This window comes from Pseudophryne corroboree, chromosome 10 (genome assembly GCF_028390025.1).
Source record: "Pseudophryne corroboree isolate aPseCor3 chromosome 10, aPseCor3.hap2, whole genome shotgun sequence".
NCBI classification, from domain to species: Eukaryota; Metazoa; Chordata; class Amphibia; order Anura; family Myobatrachidae; genus Pseudophryne; species Pseudophryne corroboree.
The window spans coordinates 287668996-287682454 of record NC_086453.1 but is presented as its reverse complement, the minus strand read 5'-3'; the positions used below and the strand labels follow the sequence as shown (position 1 = coordinate 287682454).

Sequence of the window (13459 nt, the reverse complement as noted above, 5' to 3'; positions counted from 1 at the left end):
AGGTACTATACTGAGACCTGCTATTGCTTCAGCATGGATGTGCAGTGCTGCAGCAGCGTGGTCTGATTCCCTGTCTGATAATATTGACAGGGACACTATATTGCTAACCATAGAGCATATTAAAGACGTAGTCTTATACATGAGAGATGCACAGAGGGATATTTGCCGGCTGGCATCTAGAATAAATGCAATGTCCATTTCTGCCAGGAGAGTATTATGGACCCGGCAGTGGACAGGTGATGCGGATTCTAAAAGGCACATGGAGGTTTTGCCTTACAAGGGTGAGGAATTGTTTGGGGATGGTCTCTCGGACCTCGTTTCCACAGCGACAGCTGGGAAGTCGACATTTTTACCCCAGGTTCCCTCACAGCCAAAGAAAGCACCGTATTATCAGGTACAGTCCTTTCGGACCCAGAAAGGCAAGCGGGTTAAAGGCGCGTCCTTTCTGCCCAGAGGCAGGGGTAGAGGGAAAAAGCTGCACCATACAGCCAGTTCCCAAGACCAGAAATCCTCCCCTGCTTCCACTAAATCCACTGCATGACGCTGGGGCTCCACTGGTGGAGCCAGGTGCGGTGGGGGCCCGTCTCCGGAACTTCAGCGACCGGTGGGTTCGCTCACAGGTGGATCCCTGGGTTCTACAAGTGGTATCTCAGGGATACAAGCTGGAATTCGAGACGTCTCCCCCTCGCCGTTACCTCAAATCAGCCTTGCCAGCTACTCCACCAGACAGGGAGGTGGTGCTGGCGGCAAGTCACAAGCTGTTCCTCCAGCAGGTGATAATAAAAGTTCCCCTCCTTCAACAGGGACGGGGCTACTATTCCACAATTTTTGTGGTACCGAAACCAGACGGTTTGGTAAGACCCATTCTAAATTTGAAATCCTTGAACACTTATATAAGAAGGTTCAAGTTCAAAATGGAATCGCTCAGGGCGGTTATTGCAAGCCTGGAAGAAGGGGATTACATGGTATCACTGCACATCAAGGATGCGTACCTGCATGTCCCCATTTACCCACCTCACCAGGTGTACCTCCGATTTGTGGTACAAGACTGCCATTACCAATTCCAGACGTTGCCGTTTGGTCTGTCCACGGCACCGAGGGTATTTACCAAGGTAATGGCCGAAATGATGATACTCCTTCGAAAGAAGGGAGTTCTCATTATCCCATACTTGGACGATCTCCTTATAAAGGCGAGGTCCAGGGAGCAGTTGTTGGTCGGAGTAGTAGGAAGTGCTTCAACAGCACGGCTGGATTCTGAATATTCCAAAGTCGCAGCTGGTTCCTATGACGCGTCTGCTGTTCCTGGGTATGATTCTGGACACAGAACAGAAGAAGGTGTTTCTCCAGGAGGAGAAGGCCAAGGAGTTGTCATCTCTGGTCAGAGACCTCCTGAAACCAAAACAGGTGTCGGTGCATCACTGCACGCGAGTCCTGGGAAAGATGGTAGCTTCTTACGAGGCAATTCCATTCGGCAGGTTCCATGCAAGGATCTTTCAGTGGGATCTGTTAGACAAGTGGTCTGGATCGCATCTTCAGATGCATCGGCTGATAACCCTGTCCCCGAGGGCCAGGGTGTCTCTGCTGTGGTGGCTGCAGAGTGCTCATCTGCTAGAGGGCCGCAGATTCGGCATACAGGACTGGGTCCTGGTGACCACGGATGCAAGCCTCCAAGGTTGGGGGGCAGTCACGCAGGGAAGAAACAGGACAATGGTTGAGTCAGGAGGCTTCCCTACACATAAATATTCTGGAACTAAGGGCCATTTACAATGCCCTAAGTCAGGCAAGACCCCTGCTTCAAAACCAGCCGGTGCTGATTCAGTCAGACAACATCACGGCGGTCGCCCATGTAAACCGGCAGGGCGGCACAAGAAGCAGGATGGCGATGGCAGAAGCCACAAGGATTCTCCGATGGGCGGAAAATCACGTGATAGCACTGTCAGCAGTGTTCATTCCGGGAGTGGACAACTGGGAAGCAGACTTCCTCAGCAGGCACGACCTCCACCCGGGAGAGTGGGGACTTCATCCAGAAGTCTTCCAACTGATTGTAAACCGTTGGGAACGGCCACAGGTGGACATGATGGCGTCCCGCCTAAACAAAAAGCTAAAAAGATATTGCGCCAGGTCAAGGGACCCTCAGGCGATAGCTGTGGACGCTCTAGTGACACCGTGGGTGTACCAGTCGGTTTATGTGTTTCCTCCTCTTCCTCTCATACCAAAGGTGCTGAGGATAATAAGAAAAAGAGGAGTAAGAACTATACTCATCGTTCCGGATTGGCCAAGAAGGACTTGGTACCCGGAACTACAAGAAATGATCTCAGAGGACCCTTGGCCTCTGCCTCTCAGACAGGACCTGCTACAGCAGGGGCCCTGTCTGTTCCAAGACTTACCGCGGCTGCGTTTGACGGCATGGCGGTTGAACGCAGGATCCTGATGGAAAAGGGCATTCCGGTTGAAGTCATTCCTACGCTGATAAAGGCTAGGAAAGAGGTGACAGCAAAGCATTATCACCACATATGGCGAAAATATGTTGCTTGGTGTGAGGCTATGAAGGCCCCCACAGAAGAATTTCAGCTGGGTCGATTTCTGCACTTCCTACAGTCAGGAGTTACTATGGACCTAAAATTGGGATCCATTAAAGTCCAGATTTCGGCCCTATCTATTTTCTTTCAAAAAGAACTGGCTTCACTGCCTGAAGTTCAGACGTTTGTTAAGGGAGTGCTGCATATTCAGCCCCCTTTGGTGCCCCCAGTGGCACCTTGGGATCTCAACGTGGTGTTGTATTTCCTAAAATCACATTGGTTTGAGCCACTTCAGACCATGGAATTAAAATATCTCACGTGGAAAGTGGTCATGCTTTTGGCCTTGGCTTCGGCTAGGCGGGTGTCAGAATTGGCGGCTTTGTCCTGTAAAAGCCCCTATCTGATCTTCCATATGGACAGAGCAGAATTGAGGACGCGTCCCCAATTCCTCCCTAAGGTGGTATCAGCGTTTCACTTGAACCAACCTATTGTGGTGCCGGCGGCTACTCAGGACTTGGAGGCTTCCAAGTTGCTGGACGTAGTCCGGGCCCTGAAAATCTATGTTTCCAGGACGGCTAGAGTCAGAAAGACTGACTCGCTGTTTATCCTGCATGCACCCAACAAGTTGGGTGCTCCTGCTTCTAAGCAGACGATTGCTCGCTGGATCTGCTCCACGATTCAACTTGCACATTCTGCGGCTGGACTACCGCATCCTAAATCAGTCAAGGCCCATTCCACGAGGAAGGTGGGCTCTTCTTGGGCGGCTGCCCGAGGGGTCTCGGCTTTACAACTTTGCTGAGCTGCTACCTGGTCGGGATCAAACACGTTTGCAAAATTCTACAAGTTTGATACCCTGGCTGAGGAGGACCTTGAGTTTGCTCATTCAGTGCTGCAGAGTCATCCGCACTCTCCCGCCCGTTTGGGAGCTTTGGTATAATCCCCATGGTCCTTACGGAGTTCCCAGCATCCACTAGGACGTCAGAGAAAATAAGATTTTACTCACCGGTAAATCTATTTCTCGTAGTCCGTAGTGGATGCTGGGCGCCCATCCCAAGTGCGGATTGTGTGCAATACTTGTATATAGTTATTGCCTAACTAAAGGGTTATTGTTATGAGCCATCTGTTCGTGAGGCTCAATTGTTATTCATACTGTTAACTGGGTATAGTATCACGAGTTGTACGGTGTGATTGGTGTGGCTGGTATGAGTCTTACCCGGGATTCCAAATCCTTTCCTTATTGTGTCAGCTCTTCCGGGCACAGTTTCCCTAGCTGGGGTCTGGAGGAGGGGCATAGAGGGAGGAGCCAGTGCACACCAGTAGATCTAATTCTTTCTTAGAGTGCCCAGTATCCTGCGGAGCCCGTCTATTCCCCATGGTCCTTACGGAGTTCCCAGCATCCACTACGGACTACGAGAAATAGATTTACCGGTGAGTAAAATCGTATTTTTTCCTGTGGGGGCCGTTGTGTATAATTTTGAACTTATTGAGGTCAATGTGTTTTTATTTCTTCTTGTGCAATGTGTTTAGTCTGCGCATGCATCTGAGTTGCACCACACATGTGTCCCATGTGGTGTTCATGCAGAGTTGCAGTACAGAGTCAGATACATGCACCAAGAAGTGTATTAGACGTGTTGCACATTCCTGGGCAGTTGCAGGAGGATGCCATACTCGGAAGGACAAGCTGCGTCTAGCAAAGTGCTGGTGAAAGTCTGAATGGTGCGACTGATGATAGCATCTGAAGACACACAAAGCATGATTGCAGTGCCTGTATACACTGACAGAGGGTGTCTCAGTTCCTGCACAGTCAGATGCATGGATGTAGACCAGGGAGGGCTGTATAGCGGTATTAGCATGCAGACGCAACAGCAGCAAAAGACGCAAGGAGGCAGCAACTGCGTCCAACCCAGAATCAGGCCTAATGATGAGTGATCCTTCCCTCTTGACTTACTCCATCACCTCAATGGACCCCACCCCCATTATGGCTGGTTCCGTAAATTTCCCGGGCTGGTTTTTGATCCCAAGCCACCCCTGGCAGCTATACTATTATATCATTATAAAACACTGTGTTGAAAGTAAATTTAATCTCTGTTAACTTCTCTATGCTCTTTTCCAGCTCATAAAAAAAGTAATTCAGCTGGGTGACACCTCGTGCCTCCTACCCATCATGGATATATTTAAGGAAGATGACCGGAGATTGATGCAGAATCACTGTCATTCTAAGGCTCTGTCTATTTTACAAAGCAAACAAGGGGACACGTATCTGAAAGAAGCTGTCGCCTACTTATCTTTTGCTATTATTGCCTCAGGTGAGACAACCAGAATTGTTTACTGTGAAAATCTTTCCAGGGAAAATCAATGGCTGGGAAAAGGGCATGGAAATGTCTTCCTCCCGACAAGTCATAAACGCTCCATTAAAATCTATAGCTTGAAGTATAAAATGACGGATGGATCAAACAGCAGGTAGAATTTCACTCTTATCAGCCTCCAGCGGCGCTGCTCCACACTTCAAAGGGCTCATTTAATATTCCAGATGGTTTCATCATACACATCGTGAATTGAAATACACTTTCAAAGGGTAATGGAAATTCATTTAAACATTAATTAATGAATTCTCATTTTGCTACTCAAGCATAAACCACTTCTAATTAGAAGAAGGTGAAGCGGAGGTGCACAGTACTGTAGGCATTATTTCAGTTCAGTTTGTGCTGGGTCACCTCATATTTTACAAACTCACAGAACATCATATAGCACAATTAAAGGGAATGTCAGCTATTGGACTCTTCATACATCTAATGCACAGGTTCTCAAACTCGGTCCTCAGGACCCCACACAGTGCATGTTTTGCAGGTCTCCTCACAGAATCATAAGTGAAATAATTAGCTCTACCTGTGGACCTTTTAAAATGTCAGTGAGTAATTAATACACCTGTGCACTTGCTGGGTTACCTGCAAAACATGCACTGTGTGGGGTCCCGAGGACCGAGTTTGAGAACCACTGATCTAATGTATTATTAGGTCACTGAATATACCGGCATTCACATATAGGGCCTAATTCAGATCTGATCGCAGCAGCAAATTTGTTAGCTAAGCCTAATAGGCAAAACCATGGTGGTGATTCCGAGTTGATCGCACGTAGCAACTTTTTGCTGCTCGTGCGATCAACTAGACGCCACCTATGGGGGAGTGTATTTCTGCATAGCAGGGCTGCGATCGCTTGTGCAGCCCTGCTATGCTAAAAAAGTTTCCTGTAAAAGAAGACCAGGGTCAGACCTACTTACCCAGTGCGACGGATCCAGCGATGAAGGTCAGACATCCGCCCTCCAAACGCCTGGACACACCTGCGTTCGCCTTACCACGCCCGGGAAACAGTGAGTAGATGCCCCGATCCTCCTTCCCGCTGTCAATCTTCTTGCGATCGGGCCTGCGATCGCTTTCTTCGGTCCTGGTGTCGTTGCCTGGCGACTGCCGTCGCTAGGCAACGGCGCGCGTGTGCAATGTGGGCGCCGTGCAGCCGCAGTTCCGACCCATTCGCACCGCAGCGAAGAACCGCTGCGTGCGAACGGGTCGGAATGACCCCCCATGTGCACTGCAGGAGGAGCAGATATAACGTGCAGAGAGCGTTAGATATGAGTGGGGTGTGTTCAAACTGAAATCTAAATTGCAGTGTAAAAATAAAGCAGCCAGTATTTACCCTGCACAGAAACAAAATAACCCGCCCAAATCTAACTCTCTCTGCACATGTTATATCTGCCCCACCTGCAGTGCACATGGTTTTGCCCAACTGCTAATAAATTTGCTGCTGTGATCAGATCTGAATTACCTGCATAGCTGGACACATGTTGCAGCCACAACACCGTGATTCTTAACAAAAGCAGCTATTATGCAGAGATGGATGCCTCCAGGATAACATGTGCCAGTTTTACGCAGGGGCGTCTTATAAGTGTCGGCGCACCCCCTTCCCTCCTCCTTCCCTACCTGAGGGGAACAGAAGTATTTTAAGCTGATTTGCACCAGGAATTTCGGTTTCACAGTGTTAGTAAACACTAATTTGCAGAGCACAATATAGTACTTTTATTTATATTTTGTTGACATTAAAAATGTCAACATGAGAATGTTGGCATGCTTGGCATGTCGATATTTACTATGCCAACATTCATCATGTTGACACTGATGAAATGTCAACATGATTAGAATGTCGACAAATCATCCCTGGTGGTCTAGTGATGACTTACCTGGTCCCATGGTTCCAGTGGTGTCTTCCGGGTTTGGCAGAGACGTCAGGAGGACTCCCCAAGTGACTAACCCTAACCCTCTCCTAATGTAACCTAACCTTAATCCCTAGTGCCTAAACCTAACTCTCTCCCCCTGTAGCATAACCATAACCCTCCCCTCCCGTGGGATCAGTACGTATTACTGCCGGATGGAATCCCGGCGGTCGGAATACCGATACCGGGATCCCCAAAGGCACAATCCCGACAGGGGGGCGAGCTCAACGCAGCCCCTTGCACTAATTTATTCTCCCTCTGTGGGTGTCCTGGACACCCACAGAAGGAGAATATGTCGGGATTGTGCCGGTTGGGATCCCGGTGTCGGTATTCCGACCGCCGGGATTCCGTCTGGCGGGATCTTGACCGTATACCCCTCCCGTAGCCTAACCATAACCCTCCCCTCCCATAGCCTAACCGTAATCCTTTCCCTAGGGTCTATCCCTAGCCCTCCTCCAAGTGCCTAACCCTAACCCTCTCATAGCTTAACCCTAACCTCCCCTACTGCCTAACCCTCCCCTACTGCCTAACCCTACCCTCCACTACTGCCTTACCCTTACATCCCCTACTGCCTAACCCTAACCTCCCCTACTTTCTAACCCTAACCTCCGCTACTGCCTTACCCTTACATCCCCTACTGCCTAACCCTCCCCTCCCCTACTGCCTTACCCTTACATCCACTACTGCCTAACCCTAACCTCCCCTACTGTCCAACCCTCCCCTCCCCTACTGCCTAACCCTCCCCTACTGCCTTACCCTTACATCCCCTACTGCCTAACCCTACCCTCCACTACTGCCTTACCCTTACATCCCCTACTGCCTAACCCTACCCTCCACTACTGCCTAACCCTAACCTCCCCTACTGTCTAACCCTCCCCTACTGCCTTACCCTTACATCCCCTACTGCCTAACCCTACCCTCCACTACTGCCTTACCCTTACATCCCCTACTGCCTAACCCTCCCCTACTGCCTAACCCTAACCTCCCCTACTGTCTAACCCTAACCTCCGCTATTGCCTTACCCTTACATCCCCTACTGCCTAACCCTCCCCTCCCCTACTGCCTTACCCTTACATCCACTACTGCCTAACCCTAACCTCCCCTACTGTCCAACCCTCCCCTCCCCTACTGCCTAACCCTCCCCTACTGCCTTACCCTTACATCCCCTACTGCCTAACCCTACCCTCCACTACTGCCTTACCCTTACATCCCCTACTGCCTAACCCTCCCCTCCCCTACTGCCTAACCCTAACCAGGACCGTCTTAACAGCAGTGTGGGCCCCTGGGCACAGCAATGCACTGGGGCCCCTACCCATCCTCCAGGGGGGTGCTATCAGCGGCAGCTTAGATGTCCCGCGGGCGGTAGGGGGTATACTAACTTCCGCCCAGCATATAGGACCTGGAGCAGTAATTTCTGCTAATTACTCCTTTACTGCACAGATGGGGTGGGAGGGAGAACACTGAACTGTAGAAGGTAGCATTGGGCTGAATGAAGGGGCCCCGGTACATGACTTCCAGGGTGCTATACCCCATAATATGTAACGGAGGGGTCGATAGTGGAGTGGGAATAATATTCATAATTTTCTGGTGAGAGAGCAGCTTGCTTGACTGCAGATATCTCCAGTTCCTGGAAAAAGATTTCTTAGCTTTGAATGGGATAAAAAATTAGAGTGTCTTACCTGTCAGGAGGTACAGGGGACTTGGGATTCAGGGTTCAGGAGCCAGAGCAATCCACCAACGAATATATAAAACTGCATATTAGGTGTGTGAAGCTTGAGCAGGGACCAGCTGCTTGAAGGCTGATATCTCTGGTTCTGGGCATAGCAGAGACAAGCTGCCAGTGTCCACAGAAAGTGGAGAGTCCCAGAGTTTGCTATATACCCTCAGAAAAACTCTAAATCATACAGAGCCCGAGATATCTGGCTGGGAAGAGCAAGTAACAGGCTTGGATGGGGACTACTGCTTTGAAGTCGGATATCTCTGGTTCCCTAGGGCCGATTTTCAAAAATCTGGTACCTCTGGAAAGAGGGGACCCTCAGCTATCAGACTAGGGCCCTTATACTCCTGGGGCCCTTGGGCAAGAGCCCATTGAGCCCATACGAAAAGACGGCCCTGACCCTAACCTCCCCTACTGTCTAACCCTCCCCTACTGCCTTACCCTTACATCCCCTACTGCCTAACCCTACCCTCCACTACTGCCTTACCCTTACATCCCCTACTGCCTAACCCTCGCCTCCCCTACTGTCTAACCCTAACCTCCGCTACTGCTTAACCCTACCCTCCACTACTGCCTTACCCTTACATCCCCTACTGCCTAACCCTACCCTCCCCTACTGCCTAACCATAACCTCAGGAATAAAGACGGGTGGTCTGCGCACTGTGGTGATAATAAACATTTGTTCGGGGTGTGCTGCTAATTAAAGAGGCGTCCAATCCTCCTTGTACATATACAAATTACTAGGTATTTAGACCTAACTGCGCTCAACCCCTAGGTGTTGTATGCTTTTATATGAATGAACAAGGTAAATGTACTATCCCTGTGTGCAATTAGGAACTAGGATACCCGTCTGTAACTAAATACTTTTTATTAATATGGCAAGATAGTTCCGTATATTTCAATACCAGGATGAATTAATAACAAGTGTGCATGCACAAATCAATGATAGTTCAACTAGAGGAGGATATTCCCTGAGTACTCCGCTGTTAATACTGTCAGTCTGATACAAGTGCTGTATATATGAAAGATGTACTTTCGTACATTCATGAACACGTCCTTGTAAATCCTGTTGTTTTATAAAAAGTCTAAAATAGGTGATATTCTTTCACTCCTTAGATGATAATAGGTGCCAGTTAATGTAACAGAGAACGGCGTCCCGTAACTCTGTGGTGTCCTTTTAACAAATGAAGTCCATGCGCTTACCGTTGCAGCCGTTTTTGTGTATATCTATAGTGGTACTAAGTAACGCAGGAACAACTTCAAAGCCCCGGCGCCGGGTGTGCAGCAACGTGACCAGAATCGGAGAGGGAGAAGGTCGGACGGGCAGCGGAAGGGGGACTGCCGGTGAGTATCTGTTAGTGGAGAGGCGTGTCTGGTAACGGGCTCTCTGGAGGGCATTCCCAACCCAGACAAATGGCCAGCACAGCGGACGAAGGAGGCACCCGGTGTTACGCACACCAGTGCCAACAGTAGTATACCGGTGTGTGAACAGAGAGGGAAGCGAAGCAAACGAACTCACAGACAGTATAACATAACATACACAGGAGGTGATGGAATAACTAATAAACACAAAGTGAACGGAGAAGCCCAAAGGCTCAGGAATTGGGTGTCTCCCTAGTGTCAGGAATGCTCAGATGGAATAGAGCGGACAATGAAGCGATGTGTAGTGATTTAACATGTGGAGCACCTGAAATGATGTTGCTAAGAGCAACAGAAAAAACCCCAAAGGGTTACCAACGGGTGTGGGAATAAACTCCTTGGTCAGAGATAGAAATATAGACACAAGGAGAGTATCCACAATCCTAACCCCCACTTGCAGGGCACAGGTTCAGCTTACTGCCACTAAACTAACACCTGGACGCCCTGCACAGTGAGGGAGGATTAAGCAAGCAGGTCTGAGAGTACAGCCGCAAACCTGCTGGGTTCACAGAATAGCAAAAGAACCCCAGCAGGTCAAACAACTGACTCCAGTCTTACTGCTAGGTCCGGATTGGCAGAATGAAGTACCGAATCCCAAGGCCTATTCGCAGTAAGCAACAAGTAAATACAAAGTCACACAGTACTAGCTAACTCTCTGGAGCTGACTAACAAACAAAGATTCAGCAGCATTTGCCTAGCCTGAGAGGATGGTTTATATAGCAAGTGCTGTCCACGCCCCACTCAGACCTCACAGACTGTGAGCACAAACCAGCGCCGGATTCCCTGCCGTGCACAGAGCCTGTAACCACTGCACAGTAAAAACCCGGACCGGAGTATCAGCTGCGCTCAGGTTACTTCGCTAACACTTGCCTCCCAGTTGCCATGGCGACGTGGCAGCACAGAGCAGGAGATCCTAACAGTGCCCCCCCTCTGACGAGGGGTCAAAGAACCCCTACCACCGGGTTTATCGGGGAACTGCGAGAAGAAAGAGCGTATCAGTCTGGGGGCATGAAGATCACAACTGCGCACCCACGACCGCTCCTCCGGGCCATACCCCTTCCAGTGCACCAAAAATGACAGCCGACCCCGAACCATCTTGGAGTCAAGAACCCTTTCAACCACAAACTCCCTCTGACCCCGTATCAGAAGAGGAGAAGGTCTTCCACTGGAAGAAGGATTACTAACCGCCAGTTTTAAAAGGGAACAATGAAATGTTTTATTGATACCCAATGAACGGGGCAGATCTAACTGAAATGCCACCGGATTGATAACCCTGGTGATCTTATAAGGGCCGATGAACCGGGGGCCTAACTTATGAGATGGCTGTCTCAACTTCAAATTCTTGGTGGACAACCAGACGAAGTCTCCTAATTTGAAGCTGCAGGGTCTTCTCCGCTTATCAAAACCCTTTTGGTCACTAATGACACAGACACAAGGGCTTTCTTCACTTTCCTCCAAATACCCCTAAGGACCGAAACAACAGAGGAACCACCAGGCGTGGAATCCAGGGGGTCAAAAGAATTGGCCTTAGGATGATGCCCATACACACAAAGGAAGGGAGAGATCCCTGTAGCAGAGTGAGCCGCGTTGTTATAGGCAAACTCCGCCATGGACAGATGAGCAACCCAGTCAGTATGACACTTGGAGACATAACACCTGAGGAACTGCTCCAAGGACTGGTTCACCCTCTCAGGCTGCCCATTAGACTGTGGATGGTAGCCTGACGACAAGCTCACAGAAATCTGGAGATCAGAACAAAATGCCCTCCAGAATTTGGCCACAAACTGGGATCCACGGTCAGAGACCACATCAAGTGGCAACCCGTGGAGGCGCACAACATGCTGCATAAATAACTCAGACAGGCGTCTGGCCGATGGCAACCCAACCAGTGGAACGAAATGCGCCATCTTCGAAAACCTGTCAACGACAACCCAAATGGCTGTCATCCCCGAGGATTTGGGCAAGTCCACCACAAAATCCATGGAAATGTGGGTCCATGGCTTAGACGGAATAGAAAGTGGATGTAATGGGCCGACAGGAACCCCTCTAGGAGTTTTATTTTGGGCACAAACGTCACATGCCCAAACCCACTGATCCACATCCCTAGCCACCGAGGGCCACCACACCGCCCTAGACAGCAACTCCCGAGTTCTGGCAATACCCGGATGGCCTGCCGACCTCTTGGCATGGAATTCCAGGAACACTCGCTGTCTTAACCTAGGAGGCACAAACAAGAGACCTACCGGAAGGTCTGGAGGAGCCTGCTCCTGTGCTCTAAGGACTAATGACAAGAGGTCCTGGGTAATGCCCACTTTAATACATGATGGGGACACAATGGGCAATGGTTCCTCGGTGGTCTCTTGAACTGGAGCAAAACTCTGCGAGAGCGCATCAGCCTTGATGTTTTTTGACCCAGGGCGATATGTTATCAAAAAATTAAAGCGAGCAAAAAACAAAGCCCATCGTGCCTGCCTGGCATTGAGCCGCTTCGCTGACTCTAAATATGCCAGATTCTTATGGTCGGTGAGAATTGAGACCACAAACTTAGCCCCCTCAAGCCAGTGTCTCCACTCCCCGAGTGCATCCTTTATAGCCAACAATTCCCGGTTACCCACATCATAATTCATCTCGGCAGACGAAAATTTACGGGAAAAGTAAGCACAGGGATGAAGGCGATTATCAGACACCCCCATCTGAGAGAGCACTGCCCCAATACCTATCTCAGAGGCATCCACTTCTACCACAAAAGGACGCTCTGGATCTGGGTGTCGCAGCACCTTGGCCGAGACAAATGCCCTTTTGAAACGGGCAAAGGCTGCTTTGGCCTCACAAGACCAGTGAGCAACATCCGCCCCTTTCTTAGTGAGTGCCACCAAGGGGGCCACTATAGACGAAAATCCAGCGATAAACCGTCTATAAAAATTTGCAAAGCCCAGAAAACGCTGAAGCGCCTTCAAACTAGTGGGCTGCACCCAATCCAGGACTGCCTGTACCTTAGAACCCTCCATTTGGAAACCTTCTGAGGAGATAATATACCCTAGAAATGCGATTTGCTGGACTTCAAACTCGCACTTCTCCAGCTTCGCCCCAAGCTGGTGGTCTCTGAGTTTCTGGAGGACTAAGCGTACATGATTCCGATGTTCCTCCAGGGAATGAGAGAAGATTAGGATGTCATCTAGATAAACAACTAAGAATCTATCCAAATATTCCCTGAGCACATCGTTCATGAATTCCTGGAAGACTGCCGGGGCATTAGAGAGCCCAAAAGGCATCACCAAATATTCATAATGCCCTGAGTGGGTATTAAAGGCAGTCTTCCATTCATCCCCCTCTCTTATTCGGATTAGATTGTAAGCACCGCGTAGGTCAATCTTAGAAAAAATGGTGGCAGTACGAAGCTGGTCAAACAAAACCGAAATGAGAGGCAGTGGGTACGAGTTTTTAATCGTGATACGGTTCAATTCCCTGAAGTCGATGCAGGGTCGCAATGAACCGTCCTTTTTACCCACGAAAAAGAACCCCGACCCAACTGGGTACTGT

At 49.6% G+C, this 13459-nt stretch overlaps 1 protein-coding gene across 1 annotated transcript in view; it reads left to right on the top strand.

Moving 5' to 3' along the window:
* The window catches only part of TTC34 (tetratricopeptide repeat domain 34), a 183494-nt gene that overhangs the window by 41988 nt on the left and 128047 nt on the right, over positions 1-13459 (top strand). Inside the window, exon 4 of the mRNA XM_063941789.1 lies at positions 4633-4825. Within this exon, the coding sequence (XP_063797859.1) occupies positions 4633-4825 (193 nt within the window). The remainder of the gene's footprint in view (positions 1-4632; positions 4826-13459) is intronic.